The sequence below is a fragment of the Vulpes lagopus genome, chromosome 6, assembly GCF_018345385.1.
Source record: "Vulpes lagopus strain Blue_001 chromosome 6, ASM1834538v1, whole genome shotgun sequence".
NCBI lineage: Eukaryota > Metazoa > Chordata > Mammalia > Carnivora > Canidae > Vulpes > Vulpes lagopus.
This window is the reverse complement of record NC_054829.1, coordinates 32,124,486-32,140,301: the sequence shown is the minus strand read 5'-3', so window position 1 is coordinate 32,140,301 and position 15,816 is coordinate 32,124,486. Positions and strand designations below refer to the sequence as shown.

The following is a 15,816-nucleotide window of genomic DNA, read 5'->3' as shown; positions in this document are numbered from 1 at the left end:
AAATAAAAAAAAAAATTCTACATATCAGAATAGTCAAATATGTATTCATGGGAAGGGTGATATGAGAGGCAAAACTAATTATCTTATAACTAAAGAAAGAGGATTTAAGTATTAAAGATCATCTGTAATTTGAGACTAATGAAAAATTACAGCTATTTCCCTGAAAAATAGTTCTATACAACAATATGTGTTTATAAATTTAAATGGAAAACTATTTGAATTCTTCAATTTGAAATACATAACTTTATTCAAGGAAATAAGTCCTATGTTTACAGTTAGTTTTTGATTGTTCAACAGGAAAGCTGTGGTGTGCAAAGAAGAATAAAAAGAAGAGGAAAAAGGTTTTATATAATGCCAATAAAAATGATGGTGAGTTTGGGCACCTGGGTGGTTTAATCGGGTAAGCATCTGACTCTTGATTTTGGCTCAGGTCATGATCTCGGGGTCATGAGATCAAGCTCTGGGCTCCATGCTGGGCGTGAAGCTTGCTTAAAATTGTCTCTCTTCTCTCTCTCTCTGCCCCTTTGCCCCTCTCCCCCTCACCCCAAAAATGATGGTGAGCTCTATTCTTAGAGATAGCTGGATTTATATCTGGAAGAGGTCCATATCCCACACATGAAAGAAATTAAACTGTTTTCAGGGAGTTATATTTCTAGTCCTGTTTTCTGCTTAATGTTACATATATGCTTAAGAAAGTCTTTAGCAGAAATTATTTTCTTTTGAAATCTTATGAATAATGTAGCATTTTGAATTTAGAGAAAAACTAGCATAAAAATTAGTTTAGCATTATATAGTGTTATATTGCTAGTTTCCTGTTTTTCCTACTTTATTTGTGAAATTAATATATACCTCTAACAAATTACAAAAACATGGTTGTATTTTAAGTAAAAATGAGTATTTTTTCTGTAATAATTCATGTCACCAAGGCAACCCATTCTACAGAGCCTGCTGCCTGCTGACTGAGTCAGGCACATAGGAGAGTTGTTTTTTGTTTGTTTCTGTTGTTGTTGTTGTTACTAGGATTAAAAAAGTTTTTATTATAGCTTCTCTTCAAATCAAAGGCTTTAATAACACAGGGCTTGTAGTCCCTAGTTGACAGCAGTCTGCTGGACTTGAGTGATGACTATTGTCTATTAGGCACCTCCTATCTGAGTTCAACAGTTTCCACCACATCCAGTTTTTATAAACCCAGCCTGATTTTACTGCTTTTCATTGCCTTCTTGATTGGTCCTTAAGTGCATTAGAATTTGCTACCCCTCCTTTGGTTCTGGTCAGAAAGAAACCAAATAAATAAAGCAAAGGCACTGTTTAACTTCCTATTTATATAAAGGAATAACAATTTATAAGTTATTCTCTTAATACCTTGAGAAATTTTTTTTAGCATAAACATGAAAATAAAATTTTACAGGTTATTGAAAAATCCCATTTAAAACTAAATCTGAGGGATCCCTGGGTGGCGCAGTGGTTTGGCGCCTGCCTTTGGCCCAGGGCGCGATCCTGGAGACCCGGGATCGAATCCCACGTCAGGTTCCCGGTTCATGGAGCCTGCTTCTCCCTCTGCCTGTGTCTCTGCCTCTCTCTCTCTCTCTCTGTGACTATCATAAATAAATAAAAATTAAAAAATAAATAAATAAATAAATAAAACTAAATCTGAAAAAAATAAATAAATAAATAAAACTAAATCTGAGATTCAATCTTTTTTTCTAAAATAAGCATCTTTAATACTAATTGAAACATTGTATAACTCAGATTTATTGAATTTTTAATCCTTTCCTCTATATTTAGGTAAGTGATTAATACCTGTTTCTTTATCCTTTGAAACACACTAAATTGGTTCTGCTCTAATAGCTATTATACTATAGAAAACCTGCAAATCTAAAGCATGCAGATATATAATTCTTTATAAATTAAAATACTGCCACAGTCTGTACATGTTAAAAGAAAGAACTCTGGGGCAGCCCCAGTGGCCCAGCGGTTTGGCACCGGCCCAGGGCGTGATCCTGGAGACCCGGGATTGAGTCCCGTGTCAGGCTCCCAGCATGGAACCTGTTTTTCCCTCTGCCTGTGTCTCTGCCTGTCTGTCTCTCTCTCTCTCTCTCTCTCTCTCTCTCTGACTAAATAAATAAAATCTTTAAATAAAAAAAAAGAAAGAACTCTGATTTTTCAGAGGGCAAGGCATTTTGGCATTTTGGGAAGGGCAGGAAATACATTTCATAATGGCATCATTGTAACATATTTTTATTAATAATAACTATCATTTATAATAACCGCTCTCTTCCAGGGGCAGTAACTATATGCTTTAGAAACCTTCATCCAAAAAAAAAAAAAAAAAAAGAAACCTTCATCCATTTAGGTCTAACAATAAATTCCTTGAGATTATAATGAATATATTGAAGTTCAGATATTAAAGATCTGCTTAAGTTCTTAAAGCTACTATATAGTTGAGCTAGAATTTCGATAGTTTGAGTTCCTGCTCAGCATTCTGTACTAAGTACTGGCAAGACCAAGATGCCTGCCTGCCCCCATGGAACTTACAGTTGAATGTGACTACACATCTTATGCTCTTTTCCTGGTCAGGGAAAGTAATAATGAGTGAGAAGATGGCAGGCTGCTTTTTGTCTGCATTTGTTTCTTACAACTTGACAGCTCTGATTTCATCTGGATTGTGGGCTTTAGGGATGTTATCCTACATATCACAGTTTATACCTCTTCTTAAATCATGAACTCAGGTTAATTTTAGTATTCCAAGTTTGGATAGCAGTTACGACTTGTTTTCACGTTCTATAGTCACAGAAAAATGTTCCTACTTTCTCTGATTACATTAGTTTGTAGCTGCTATTTTAAATGTATATCTATGCCAGGTATTGTACTCAGCATATATAGTGTGTCTGATCCTTAAGCCAACCCTCTGAGTGCTGTATTAGTATCCCTGTTTAACAAAAATGACAGACCATTTGCTCATTAGTTCCTCCAGTGGTTACCCCACCCTCTGTCAAAGTATTGGCTGTAAACTATTTTACAGCAGAAGCAGTGTATTTTTATTGTATTAAAACATTCAACTTAAAAAAAGAGAAGGAATAAATACTTACAGAAGGATTAATATATTGTCTGTTTTGTTTTCATAGTATCTGGGAAGGAAAATATTTATATAATCCTACCTGATTATTACTTATCTTGATCCAAAGGGTTAAATGTTTTTAATAATAAATTTTCTTTCTTTCTAATTGTTTTTGAATATCTATGAGTGTATCTTTATTACATGGTAATAATTCTATCTGAAGTGTTTAATTTTTATCTTTTTCAAAGATTATGACAATGAAGAGATCTTAACTTATGAGGAAATGTCACTTTATCATCAGCCAGCAAATAGGAAAAGACCTATCATTTTGATTGGTCCACAGAACTGTGGCCAGAATGAATTGCGTCAGAGGCTCATGAACAAAGAAAAAGACCGTTTTGCATCTGCAGTTCCTCGTAAGTTTGGATGCATTCCCATTTTCCTGTACTTTTCAGTGTACTATCTTAGAACCTAACTGGAGGGAAATTTTTCATCCAATTTATCAAAAATAGTTTTACCCAGGAAAAAAGAACTTTGTTTTAAGAATATCTTTTGGGAATTTGTAACTCAAGGTAGTCATTATTGAGAAATTTCGGGGTTTTTTCTATGGTACTAATTATTCTCTGAATGAATTTTAATTTGGTTATCTTAAAATTCCCTGTTCAATATGGAATCAGCTCCTGGCTTTTAAACTTATGCAGAAGATAGAAATTTATTTATTTATTTATTTGTTTGTTTGTTTGTTTTTAATATTTTATTTATTTATTCATAGAAACAGAGAGAGAGGCAGAGACACAGGCAGAGAGAGAAGCAGGCTCCACACAGGGAGCCTGACGTGGGATTTGATCCTGGGTCTCCAGGATCACACCCCAGGCTGCAGGCGGCACCAAACCGCTGCGCCACCGGGGCTGCCCAGAAGTTAGAAATTTAGACCTAATCCCTGAACACAGAAATTCTGTTTAGATTATATAGTACTTAGGGGGTGGGAGAGTTAAAAAAAAAAAAAAAAAATGATGCAGTGCCTACCTAATCTTAGGAAATAAACTTTAGAAAAAGATGAGTAGCAGTGTTTAAGATACTAAAACCATGTTTTTTTGTTCATTTCTTAGTCTAGAAATAAAACAAATCATTGTTAAACCATGGGTTTTTAAGATTTCCTCAATTCACCTTTTTACATTTAATCTATGTTACAAAACTGAAACTATTCCTGACTAGCAGAATTATCCCCCTGCTTACTCTGACCCATGCCGCTATTTTTACCTGATTTTGTGTGCCTAGATACAACTCGGAGTAGGCGAGACCACGAAGTAGCTGGTAGAGATTACCACTTTGTTTCACGGCAAGCATTTGAGGCAGACATAGCAGCTGGAAAGTTCATTGAACATGGTGAATTTGAGAAAAATTTGTATGGAACCAGCATAGATTCAGTACGGCAAGTGATCAACTCTGGCAAAATCTGTCTTTTAAGTCTTCGTACACAGGTAAATAAATTTCTCATACATTTTCCCCCCCACTGATCCTGTGTTTTTTTAGTGGACTAAAGAGCTTAGTCTCTATTGTTTCAATTATAAACATTTGACTGTAAGAAAAGTATATTTTTACTAAATGCTTTCAGGATTCCTTATATTACTCAGGCTAACATATTTATCAAAGAACTTAGAGTTGTTAAGCATGTTGTCTTAATTAATGACGTTTCAGATAGAAAAGGTCATGTTCCTATAATCCCCGTTTTGGTAGAGTGCTTCAGTTTAGGAACACATAGTCATGCAATGGCAAAGGCAGGGTGAAAACCAGTCTCCTGATTCAGTCTGCTTTTTCTCAGGTATACTTTTCCAGAACTTCTTTTGTGTATGTATGTGGAGTTCTTCCTATTCTGATTGCATTTAGACCCCAGCACATGGTAACATTACTGCTTATTTCTACTTCCTACAGAAAGGATTTTGAATATGGTTATTTATAATCTTTATGTGAGCTTCTTAGAGGATATTTTAGCATCACAGTTGTAGACCTTCAGTGTCATTATTTTTTCTTTTATTATATAAACAGGGCAAGCTAATTTGTGTGTGTGTGTGTGTGTCTGTGTTACAGCTACACGATATATTCTTACAGTGAATGGTAGAATCGGAAAATATTTTGAATTGTTTGTTACAGAGATGCTTGGAAACACTCATAGGCAATGTTTGTTTTTTTAATGACATTATTATTCCAAGTATATTATTGGGAAGTAGTTAAATGATGAAAATGACTGTAAAGATCCAAAATATCTTTTTTTTTAGTCCTTGAAGACTCTCCGGAATTCAGACTTGAAACCATATATTATCTTCATCGCACCCCCTTCGCAAGAAAGACTTCGGGCACTATTGGCCAAGGAGGGCAAGAATCCAAAGGTAGAGTTATTATAGTGTTCTACCATTCCATTGAAAGAAAACATGAAACAGGCATCACCTAATATGTCACACTGCTTAAAAGCTACATTAGCTTGAGCTTTCAAACTGGTTATTCTTTCTGCCATATCACTTTTCCCAAAATTGCTCTTCTCTCTGGCTGGATTGTGGCAGCTCTATAAAGTAAGGGGCTTCTCTTACTGTTTTCCACACATTCCCTATTGCTACCCCAAATGTATAATACCTTTGGCACTCCTTAAAACACCCTTAATCTTCTTTACATCGGTTATTTCCAGTAGGGATTATGTAACCCCCTGCTCTCTTCCCCCAAGAAAACTTCTCTGCAGATTCTTAGGAATTACCCACTTTTCTTTGCAGATATTCTGCATACGTGGGGAGCCAGAATTGGATGCTCTCACTTTTCTCTTCTTTTTTCTCATTGAAATTTATGTTCTATTTGTCTTCTCAGTCTTCTCATCTGATCTGAAAGGGAAAAAAAAATTATTTTAGAAACTGGACATGGTTGAGGTTAGTTCACACTTTACTAAACATTAATAATAAAATTATTATATACTAATGTATTGATCAGAAAGCACTGACTTTATTTAAATGTGTGAAATGAAAACTGTCAAGTGACTTACTGTATCAAAGTAACAGACTTTTCCTTGGTTTTGCTGATTTCTTAAATATTTTTTTTTTTACAGAGGAATCAGTTTTCCTTATTTCATTTGCTCTCTAAATCTCCTTAAAGCCATAAATACACATAACACTCTTCTTTATAAAATCCTTAAAAGTCATTAAAAGTGGGGTGCCTGGGTGACTCAGTTAAGCATCTGCCTTTGGCTCAGACCATGATCTTGGGGTCCTGGGATCGAGCCCTGCATCAGGCTCCCAGCTCAGCAAGGAATCTGCTTCTCCCTGTCCCCTCTACCCCTGCCCCTGCTCATGCTCTCTCAGATAAATAAAATATTTTTTAAAAAGAGGTCATTAAAAGCATACTATTACTCCTTTCTTATGATTCTTGGCTGTACACCATAACCACCAACCCTCTTTCTTCCTCCCCAAGATAGGTCTTTTTTCATTCTTGGTCTATTCATATTTCTTATTTTTTTTCAAGATTTTTAAAATTTATTTATTCATGAGAGACATACAAGAGAGAGGCAGAGACACAGGCAGAGGGAGAAGCAGGCTCCCTGCAGGGAGCCTGATGTGGGACTCGATCCTGGGACTCCGGGATCATGCCCTGAGCCAAATGCAGACACTCAACTGCTGAGCCACCCATGCATCCCTCATGTTTATTATTCAATCTATATGTGAAGATTGTATTTTTCAGGGTCTTAGGCTATAGACAAATAAGGATTTTTCCATCCTACATGATACACACAACTCTGGTTGATCTGTTTAGGCTAAAGTAGTGATCTGTTTAGCTGGCTAAAGTAGCGTTCACCCTTTTTTATGTTTGCAACACAGTTGTGAGTTCATAAATTAATGGAGTCAGAGTATCTGCTGTTCTTAGCATTTGGGATGATACAGAAAAAAATGGGACATGGCCACTGGCTGTTCTTGAGTGGGATCACAATAAAGAAAATAAAACTAAAACTATGAAACTTAGTGCCCAGTAACTACTTTGGTAGACCAGAAATACCATGGTCATTGAAGGAAAAGGGTGGACTAGAATGAGCTTCCTCCTACTTACTCAGCCTTTTTCTATTTTCTAATATGCACACTTTTTGTTATGTTTTTCTTCTCCAAGGATTCAGTATCCTGCAAGGGCTATATACCATTCCAAAATATGTTAGGCAACTTTCTTTGGGTTGGTGGTGCCAGGTAATGTTCTCATGGGATTATTTATACTATTATTTATTTTGAATTAGCTATCCCATATTGAGTAAGGTGTAGAAAAGATACCAATTATCAATTATAATTGCAGGAAGCCCGATGCAGCACTCGATCCCAGGACCCCAGGATCATGACCTGAACCAAAGGCAGACACTCAACCACTGAGCCACCCATGTGCCCCTAATTATACATATTTTTAAAGGAAGAACTTAATCAGTACCAAAATGTTTTAACACTTTACAGTATGTTTGATTTTCTAATGAGAATTCTCTGATTTTTAAAAATTAACTTCATTGAAATTATTTTATGTTCAATTAAATACGTACATTTTATTTGTGTAATGTGAGTCTGGCAAAGTGTATACCTGTGTCACTACCATGCCAGTAGAGATTTAGAACATCTTCATCACTCTAGAAAATTTTCTCATGTTTCTTTGAAGTTAATACCCTTCCATTCTTCCCTAGGCAATCACTAGTGCTTTGTCACTGTAGATTTATTTTGTCTCTCCTAGAAATTCATATAAATGGAACCATAGAGTATATTTAAGTTTACGTCTGGCTTTTGATCAACATAATGTTTTTGAGATTCATCACTGTTGCATCAAACAGTAGTTCATACCTTCATATTGCTGAGTGGTATACCATGAGCTTAATATATCACAATGTATTCATCAGTTAAAAATTATTTGGGTTCTTTCCAATTCTGAGCTAGTATGATTAAAGCAGCTCTAAGCATTCATAATCTTTTGATGGACATCTATGTTGTTTCTCTTGAATTGCTGGATCAAATGGTAAGTGTATGTTTTAACTGTATAAAGCTGCAAAACTATTTTAAATCAGTTTGTTGCCATTTGTTCCACATCCTTTCGAGATTTTGCTTTTTGTTAACATTTTTTGCCATTCTGATAGGTGTGATGTGTTACCATTAAGGTTTTCATTTGTATTTTCCTGATGAGTAAGGATAGTGTCTTTCCATGTAGTTATTTAAGCATATTCTTTTGTGAAATGTCTTTTTAAAAATAAATTGGGTTGTTTTCTTTTTTTTTTTTTTAATTTTTTTTTATTTATTTATGATAGTCACAGAGAGAGAGAGAGAGGCAGAGACACAGGCAGAGGGAGAAGCAGGCTCCATGCACCGGGAGCCCGACATGGGATTCGATCCCGGGTCTCCAGGATCGCGCCCTGGGCCAAAGGCAGGCGCCAAACCGCTGCGCCACCCAGGGATCCCTAAATTGGGTTGTTTTCTTACTGAGTTGTAAAAATTCTAATATATTTTCTCAGAAAATTTTGTAATGATATCTTTTGAAGATCACAAGTGTCTAAGCTGTGGACTTTCTCATTTTTCTTAAAATGATTTTTGTTTACTGTCTTAAAAAATTTGCCTGCTCCAAGATTATAAAGATTTTATCCTGTTTTCTTGTAAAACCTTTCTTGTATTCGGTTTTACTTTTAGGCCTGAATTTGTTTAGGGTGGTGGTTGGTTTGGCGTTTATTTTTGTTTTGTTTTTTAACACACATGGATATTCAATTGCTGTAGCATTATCTGGAAAAGACTATCCTTTTTTCTGCTGAATTATATTGGCACCTTTTTAAAAAATGACCTGGTCAGATATGTAGCAGACAGCAGGGTGGGGATTATTTCTGGACTCTTTCCTATGTTTATGCTAATAACACAGTCTTGATTACTGCAGCTTTATTTTAAGTCTCAAAAAAAGTCATAAAAAGGAATGAAGTACTCATACATTGTACAACATGGATGAACCTTGAAAGCATTATAAGTGAAAGAAGCCAGTCACAAAAGACCATTTATTTTGTGGAATGTCCAGAATAGGCAAATCTATAAGGACCTAAAGTAGATTAGTGGTTGCCTACAGCTGGAAATTGGTAGAAAATGGGGTGTGACTGCCTACGGAGGTTTTTGGCTGGGGAGAGGGGGTGGGTGATGAAAATACTCTGAAATTGTGGTGTTGATTGCACAACTCTGTGACTATATTAAAAACAATTAAAATTGTTCATTTAAAATGGGTAAATTGTAAATGAATTTTATCTCAAGTAAATCATTACCAAGAAAGAAAAGTCTTAGCAAGTGTTTCTATAGAAATTGAAAAGATGATTTTAAAATTTATATGGAAATTAAAAGAAATAACCAGAACACTAGAAAAAGAACTAAGCCAGTGGGGGGCAGTGGTACCTGGGTGGCTCAGTCATTTAAGTGTCTAACTTTTGGTTTTGGTTCAGGTCATGATCTCAGGGTCATGAGATGGAGCAAGCATTGTGCTGGGCTTTTCACTCAGTGGGGAGTCTACTTGAGATTCTTTTTCTACCCGCCCTCCCACCACAGTGCTCTCTTCACTTTCAAATAAATCTTAAAAGAAAAAACTAAGTCAGAGGCCTTTTGTCTTTGTTAATATTCTTATTTGTCTCTTTTCTATTTAATTGACTTATACTTACTTTGGCTTTAATTTGCACTTGCTCTAGTTTCTGAAGAAAACTTAGATTTTTAAGTCTTCTTTTCTAATATGAAGGTATAAATTTCCCTCTAAACAGTTCCTTAATTGCATTGTACAAATTTTGAGGTTGTCTTTCATTATCACTTTGTTAGAAATATTTTCTCATTCCCTGTCATTTTCTTCTTGAACACATAGGTTATTTAGAAGTATGTAATTTCCACATATTTGGAGATTAAAAAAAAATTTACTGATTTATAATTTCATTGTGGTCAGAGAACATAGTCTGTAAAGATGTGAATCTTTCAGAAATGTTTGTGCCTTATTTTGTGACCCAACATCAGTTCTATCTGGGCGCATGTTCCATGCACAATGCTGAGAATGTATAAAGGGTGGTGTATCTTACTGCCATTTTTTTCCACCTGTGTTTAATTTCCTTTGGTATTTCCAGTACTACTTTTTTATCAGTCATACAGTAAAAGTGTTGAACAAAAGTAAGTCCTCAGTTTTAACTCTATGAAATGGTGCTAATCAGGAAGGGGCTGTGTTCCTCACTGGATGCAGAATGTAAATAATCAGTTAATCTGATTGTAGAATCTCTCTACTAGAATGGGGGCCCGAGAGTGGTAAACTGATAGTATCGAACTGTTATAGTCTATTTTGCCTATAGGCCAATTTTTTCAGTCCAAAACTTTTTGAGCAAAAATAATTTTGTTTCATCTTAGTCATGAATTGTGATTTGAAAAATAGTTGGAAATTAAAACCTAAATTAAAATAAATGGGGGAGCCTGGGTGGCTCAGTTGGTTAAGTGTCGGCCTCAGCCTTCTGCTTGGGTCATGATCCTCAGGGTCCTGGGACTGAGCCCTGTGTTGGGCTCCCTGCCCACCGAGGAGTCTGCTTCTCCTTCTCTCTCTGGCCCTCCCCCTGCTTGTGCTCTCTCTTGTTCACTCTCTCAAATAAATAAAAGCTTTAAAATAGAAACAAATGGTATAAACCATTTTGGCAAAAGACAAAATGATGCTTTAAATTTGATAAAAACTAGGTGGATTGGCTATGTGAATCTGTGAGATGTAGGGCTTTACATTTCAACTCTAGCACCACAAAGTTTAGATTCTGTTTTGACTTCTGGAATGTTCTTCCAATAATCTTGAGATTTGAGTAAGCCCAAGTTTTAGCAAGAATGTTACAGTGTGTTTAGTTAGAATGATGTAGTAGAGTCCCCTAGGAAACAAAGGGTTCTTCTGTGTACCACAGCCAGATGCACAACATTCCAGAATGAAAATTAGAGAGCCACACAAGAAACTGCCTCAGAACAAGCCAGAGATGTCATATTTTTAATGTTTCCTACTGTTACAGAAGCTCAACCAGTTGAATAAGTTCTGTATTGTGGGTCCAATGTAATACTGGTGTGTGACTTTCATATCTGAGATGTTTGGACTTGAGTTAAATTAGTTCTCTTCATTGACAGGTGATTTTGGGGTAGTTTTACTTTCTTGAACACATGTGCATGGTAATCAGAGTGTTCTGAATAAGTTCCACACCCTGCCTTACCACCTGCTCATCTGTGTGAAACAGCTACTTCCTTTACCAGTGTAGTAAAGTAGTCTGTTTTGTATCATTTCCCAAACTCATCTTAAGATACTTTTTTGCATCTTTAAAGACCTCCTTTGTGTACTGAAAACAGAGAAGCAGTTTAAAGCCAAGTAATTCCCCCAAAACATTAGATTAAATCTTGGGTTGACCAGCAGTGTTTTCATAGAAGGATACCCATTTCATACTATTGATCTTTCCTTTTCCCATGTTCATCCTGCCGAACTCTGCAACAGATATAAAGGACAGTGCATCTTTATAAAGCCAAGAGTAGATGGCATTTTGGGTCCTACCAACCTTGTTTCAACCAGAAAGCTTCACTCTGTATTACAAAAGATGTTATTTTTTAGGGAAAGGTTATGATGCCCCAAAATGCTTGAAAACAAATGTCTGTAGGGAATTCTAAGTAATAGTCTTGGCTTTTGAAGCCTCTAGTCTAGTGGGTAAAACAGCTACATGAAAACCTGAGTAGCAGTATAAACAAGTTACATTGAGTCCCAAATGATTCAGTATGAATCCTGAAGACACCAGAGCAAAGGAAATCACTGAGCCCATGAAAAGGGTTGAAGAGGAGCTCCTGAAGGGGGACATATTTTGAGACAGCAAGCAATATAAGGTTATTTTTTGTTCTTGAATCATCTCTGACTCATTGTATGTTTTGATAAGGAATGGAATTACCTGTTTTTGTCTTCTCTTTACAGCCTGAAGAGTTGAGAGAAATCATTGAAAAGACTAGAGAGATGGAGCAGAACAATGGCCACTACTTTGACACAGCAATTGTGAATTCAGATCTTGATAAAGCCTATCAGGAATTGCTTAGGTTAATTAACAAACTTGATACTGAACCTCAGTGGGTGCCGTCCAGTTGGCTGAGGTGAGGGAAACATCCATTCTGTGGTATAATTGGACTTGATCTGGCAACTGCCACTAGGAAGAGAGCCCTGATACTTGAGCAAGACCCTGAGGTGGCAGGCCGTATAAGCTGTAGACCTGTTCTTTGATCTCAAACTGGTGAGAAAATCCCCTTAGGCAATTTGTGCATAGCAGTCTTTATTCACTGTACATGGCTTTAGAGGTTCTTGCCTCCTCTGGGGATTCTAAATGGAAGCTTTCAGCAGACCAGTTCCATTCATCTATGTAAAAACCTTTTAATTCTATTTTCACCTAAGTCTTCTGTCTGGTTTTTCCTTGAAAAAATTGTGTGTATATACACAGCAGTCCGTGTCTCACGTAGTTAAAAATACTGATGCTATTTAACAGTTAACTTAAGAACTTCATGGGAATGGGAGGGGGGACTGTGCTTCTGTGCACTGGGCAGGACAGTATTTGGTTAGAAAGCTAGTTTTGTTACCAAAAATATTTTCCTAAAAAGTTAAAAAAAAAAAAAAGTGCCATTTTGGTCTCAACCTACTCTGTTAGGCTTGAATTCATTTGTATGTCTTTTAATTCTAAAACATTCCATTAGAATTATCAGTTTTTTAGCTCAGACTTTGTGGATCAGATTTCACTGTACACAACAGATTGTGATCTAGCTAAACTATAGCATATGCTGATCTTTTTAATGATTTTCTGAATTTTTTGCTCAAATTGTCACAAGTGATTCTATAACCTTGTTTCCTTTCTGTGATGTGCATAGTACAAGAGAATGTAGAAGTTACACTTTTATGAATGGCAGATGGTCATATAAACTTGATGGTTAATTTCTTCCTCATGATGCAAATAGTTTTTCATATACATGAGAGGACATAGCACCTTTGACAGTTTTGCATTTTTATATATGAACATAGTATAATTTGAAGACTATACCAAATATAGGTAATAAACTGGAATTCTGGATGAATAGCTGCTACTGTATATTAATATTTAATAAGTTGACAAATGGTCATTGATAACACTTGTTCAGCATTGGAATAAAATTATAGCCAAGGGGAAATACTCTAACAATCGACTTTGAGATCACAAGGAAAGGATGACCTGAAAGTCATTTGAACATTATAGGAAAAGAACATGGGGTCAGGGGTGAGGGGTGGTTAAGCATACAGGTTTTTATTCTATCAAGTTCTGCCTCTTAGAACCAGAATGCAGTGGCTTGCTGTTTAAGCTAATGGGATTTTCATTTCACTGTCTCTATAGCTATAGCTTTAAAATTCAACTTCTGTAACTGGCATGGAAAGTTCATTTGTAGTCTTTTCAAGCCTTTAGGGATGGTATTATGTGTGTCAAACGACCTCAAATGTGAATGTCTTGATTTTATTTTTAGGACTTTAGCTACAGCATTTCCTGTTCCCAAAGCTAAACACTGGAATAACAACATAGAGTTGTCACTTAATTTAACATAAGCAATTGTTTTTAATGAGTAGTTTGTCCTGGTGTTGTGTATATATTTGATTTCTATGTAATTTTACTTGAACAAATGTAGATAGTTTATGTTTTCTTTGTTCAAATTTGCATGGCCTTGAAGTTGGCTGCAATGTGTGTCTTATACGGAAATACTTTCAAGCTAACCGTTCCTTAGGAAGAAAGTAACTGTACGTTCCTGGGTCAAGGGAAGGAATGCCATACATCCTATCTTTTCAGATCTGAAACACTCCAGCTTAGGACAGAGAAAACCAAGGAATTATTTAGCACTTAATCTTCTCAGTTTTCCAGTTTGCTTTCTCCTAAGGAATGATGGGTAGTCTGTGGTAGACAGTGGAGTTTTACGAGCTGCTTTTCATAACTGAAAACTGTTTCAATCCCAAGATCTAAAAGGTTGGCAGTTTAGCTGTTGTGCCAGTTCCTGAGTTAGCATACAGACCGTAGAGCCACACTAGGGCCCTGTGCTTTCACAAGCAAATCCCCTACCAAGGCACGTGTGCAAGTTATCGTACACTTTTAAGTAATCTAAGCTGACAAGTGATTTTAGAGGTCAGTGAAGTCCTGCGGTTCTCTCATCAGCAATGGAAGAGGGATAAAAATGTTTATATTCCAAAATTTCCTCAGTCCTAGTGACATGAATGTGTTGATACTCAACACAGTCCCTCAACAAAGTGAAAACTTAGTTGTTGCTGACTTCCTTTAAAAAAAAAAAAGTCTGGCTATACACTCAGTTGTCCAACTGCTCTGGCCAGTTCCATTTTATGTCCTTTGTGGTTCTGATTGGAGACCCCAGTTTGGGGGAGGTCTTACCCACTTACAGGAATGAGATCAATAGCTAATAAAATGCACGTTAGTTCAAATAAGGAAATACCTTTGCTAAATTTTCATAAGTCAGAACAAATGAAAAATAGTATTTAGGCTAATCCAGATTTGCTTTATATGGAGAGTATGTCTGGATTTTTTCCTTTTCTCATGGCCTAAGGAATAAGTATTGATAAGGAATAATTTGAATGTAATTTTGTGAATGTGTATGGAAAATATAAACCAGGGATTTAGCCTTAAAAAAAGGTAACCTTTTTGACATCTATTGTTAATCCTCCTTTGTACTCCTATCTTGTATCTGCACTCTTATTTTGAGTTGTCATACTGCACACTGTATTGTAAAAACGAAGTAAAAGTATATTTCAAATAAAATCACTTGAGTATGTTCAGTGTTTACATCCTTTGCTATTCAATGTTTCAACTCACCTAACCATCCCGTCTTCAAGTTTTTGCCAGAAATAAGTCCATTGGAACCTCTGCATGAATCATAAAATACCTTTTAGTTTATTCTTCGTGGTGGGGGAGTGCCCCCTATTGGCACAGATGTAGGTTCAATTTCCTTGTTTTATGATAGCTTAACACTGTGAACTTAAGCATTTTCTAGGGGAAAAGGTATGTAATACTTGGGCAAATTCTACTTATATGCAGCTGCCAAGTATTGAGGGACAGAGGCTAGGATTGTTCTATATTGAGTTGACAAATCTAGAACATTAACTTTTCTACTGTACCACTCCAGATTTCTGAAAGAAGACAATCATACCAACAAAATGTGTCACACATACACACACACACGCTACCCATCTGGCTTTCTATTCCTGATCCTTTCCTTCACCTATGGATAGTATCACCCTGCACAACAAATTCTGTTCACTATTTTCTTCTGATTTCTAGTTAATATGCTAAAACCATAAAATCTGTAGTTTTTTTTTTTAATTTTTATTTATTTATGATAGTCACACAGAGAGAGAGAGGCAGAGACACAGGCAGAGGGAGAAGCAGGCTCCATGCACCGGGAGCCCGGCATGGGATTTGATCCCGGGTCTCCAGGACCGCGCCCTGGGCCAAAGGCAGGCGCCAAACCACAGCGCCACCCAGGGATCCCAAATCTGTAGTTTTGTAGGGGGTTTAGCCAAGGCCAATAAAAAAGCCTTAGGAAGCCACAAGTGAAATCTTGGTTGGTCTCTGGCCTCAGCAGGTTATGGTGAACACTGAATTTACCTAAATGAAAAACCATGAAGTATGAGAAGACTCTCATACCCTTCAAGCTATTTGCCTCCAAGAGGGACAATACATACAGCTTAAGAACCAAGGCCTAGGA

General features: G+C 36.3%; 1 protein-coding gene across 12 annotated transcripts in view; it reads left to right on the top strand.

Annotated features, from left to right (window-relative positions):
* Positions 1-14,870, top strand: part of PALS1 (protein associated with LIN7 1, MAGUK family member) — a 74,927-nt gene extending 60,057 nt beyond the window's left edge. For all 12 annotated transcript variants that reach the window (XM_041757937.1, XM_041757934.1, XM_041757941.1 and 9 more), the window contains 5 exons: positions 298-369; positions 3,307-3,474; positions 4,337-4,539; positions 5,335-5,445; positions 12,020-14,870. In XM_041757937.1, the coding sequence (XP_041613871.1) occupies positions 298-369; positions 3,307-3,474; positions 4,337-4,539; positions 5,335-5,445; positions 12,020-12,196 (731 nt within the window). In that variant the 3' untranslated portion in view covers positions 12,197-14,870. The remainder of the gene's footprint in view (positions 1-297; positions 370-3,306; positions 3,475-4,336; positions 4,540-5,334; positions 5,446-12,019) is intronic.
* The last annotated feature ends 946 nt before the right edge of the window (positions 14,871-15,816 follow it).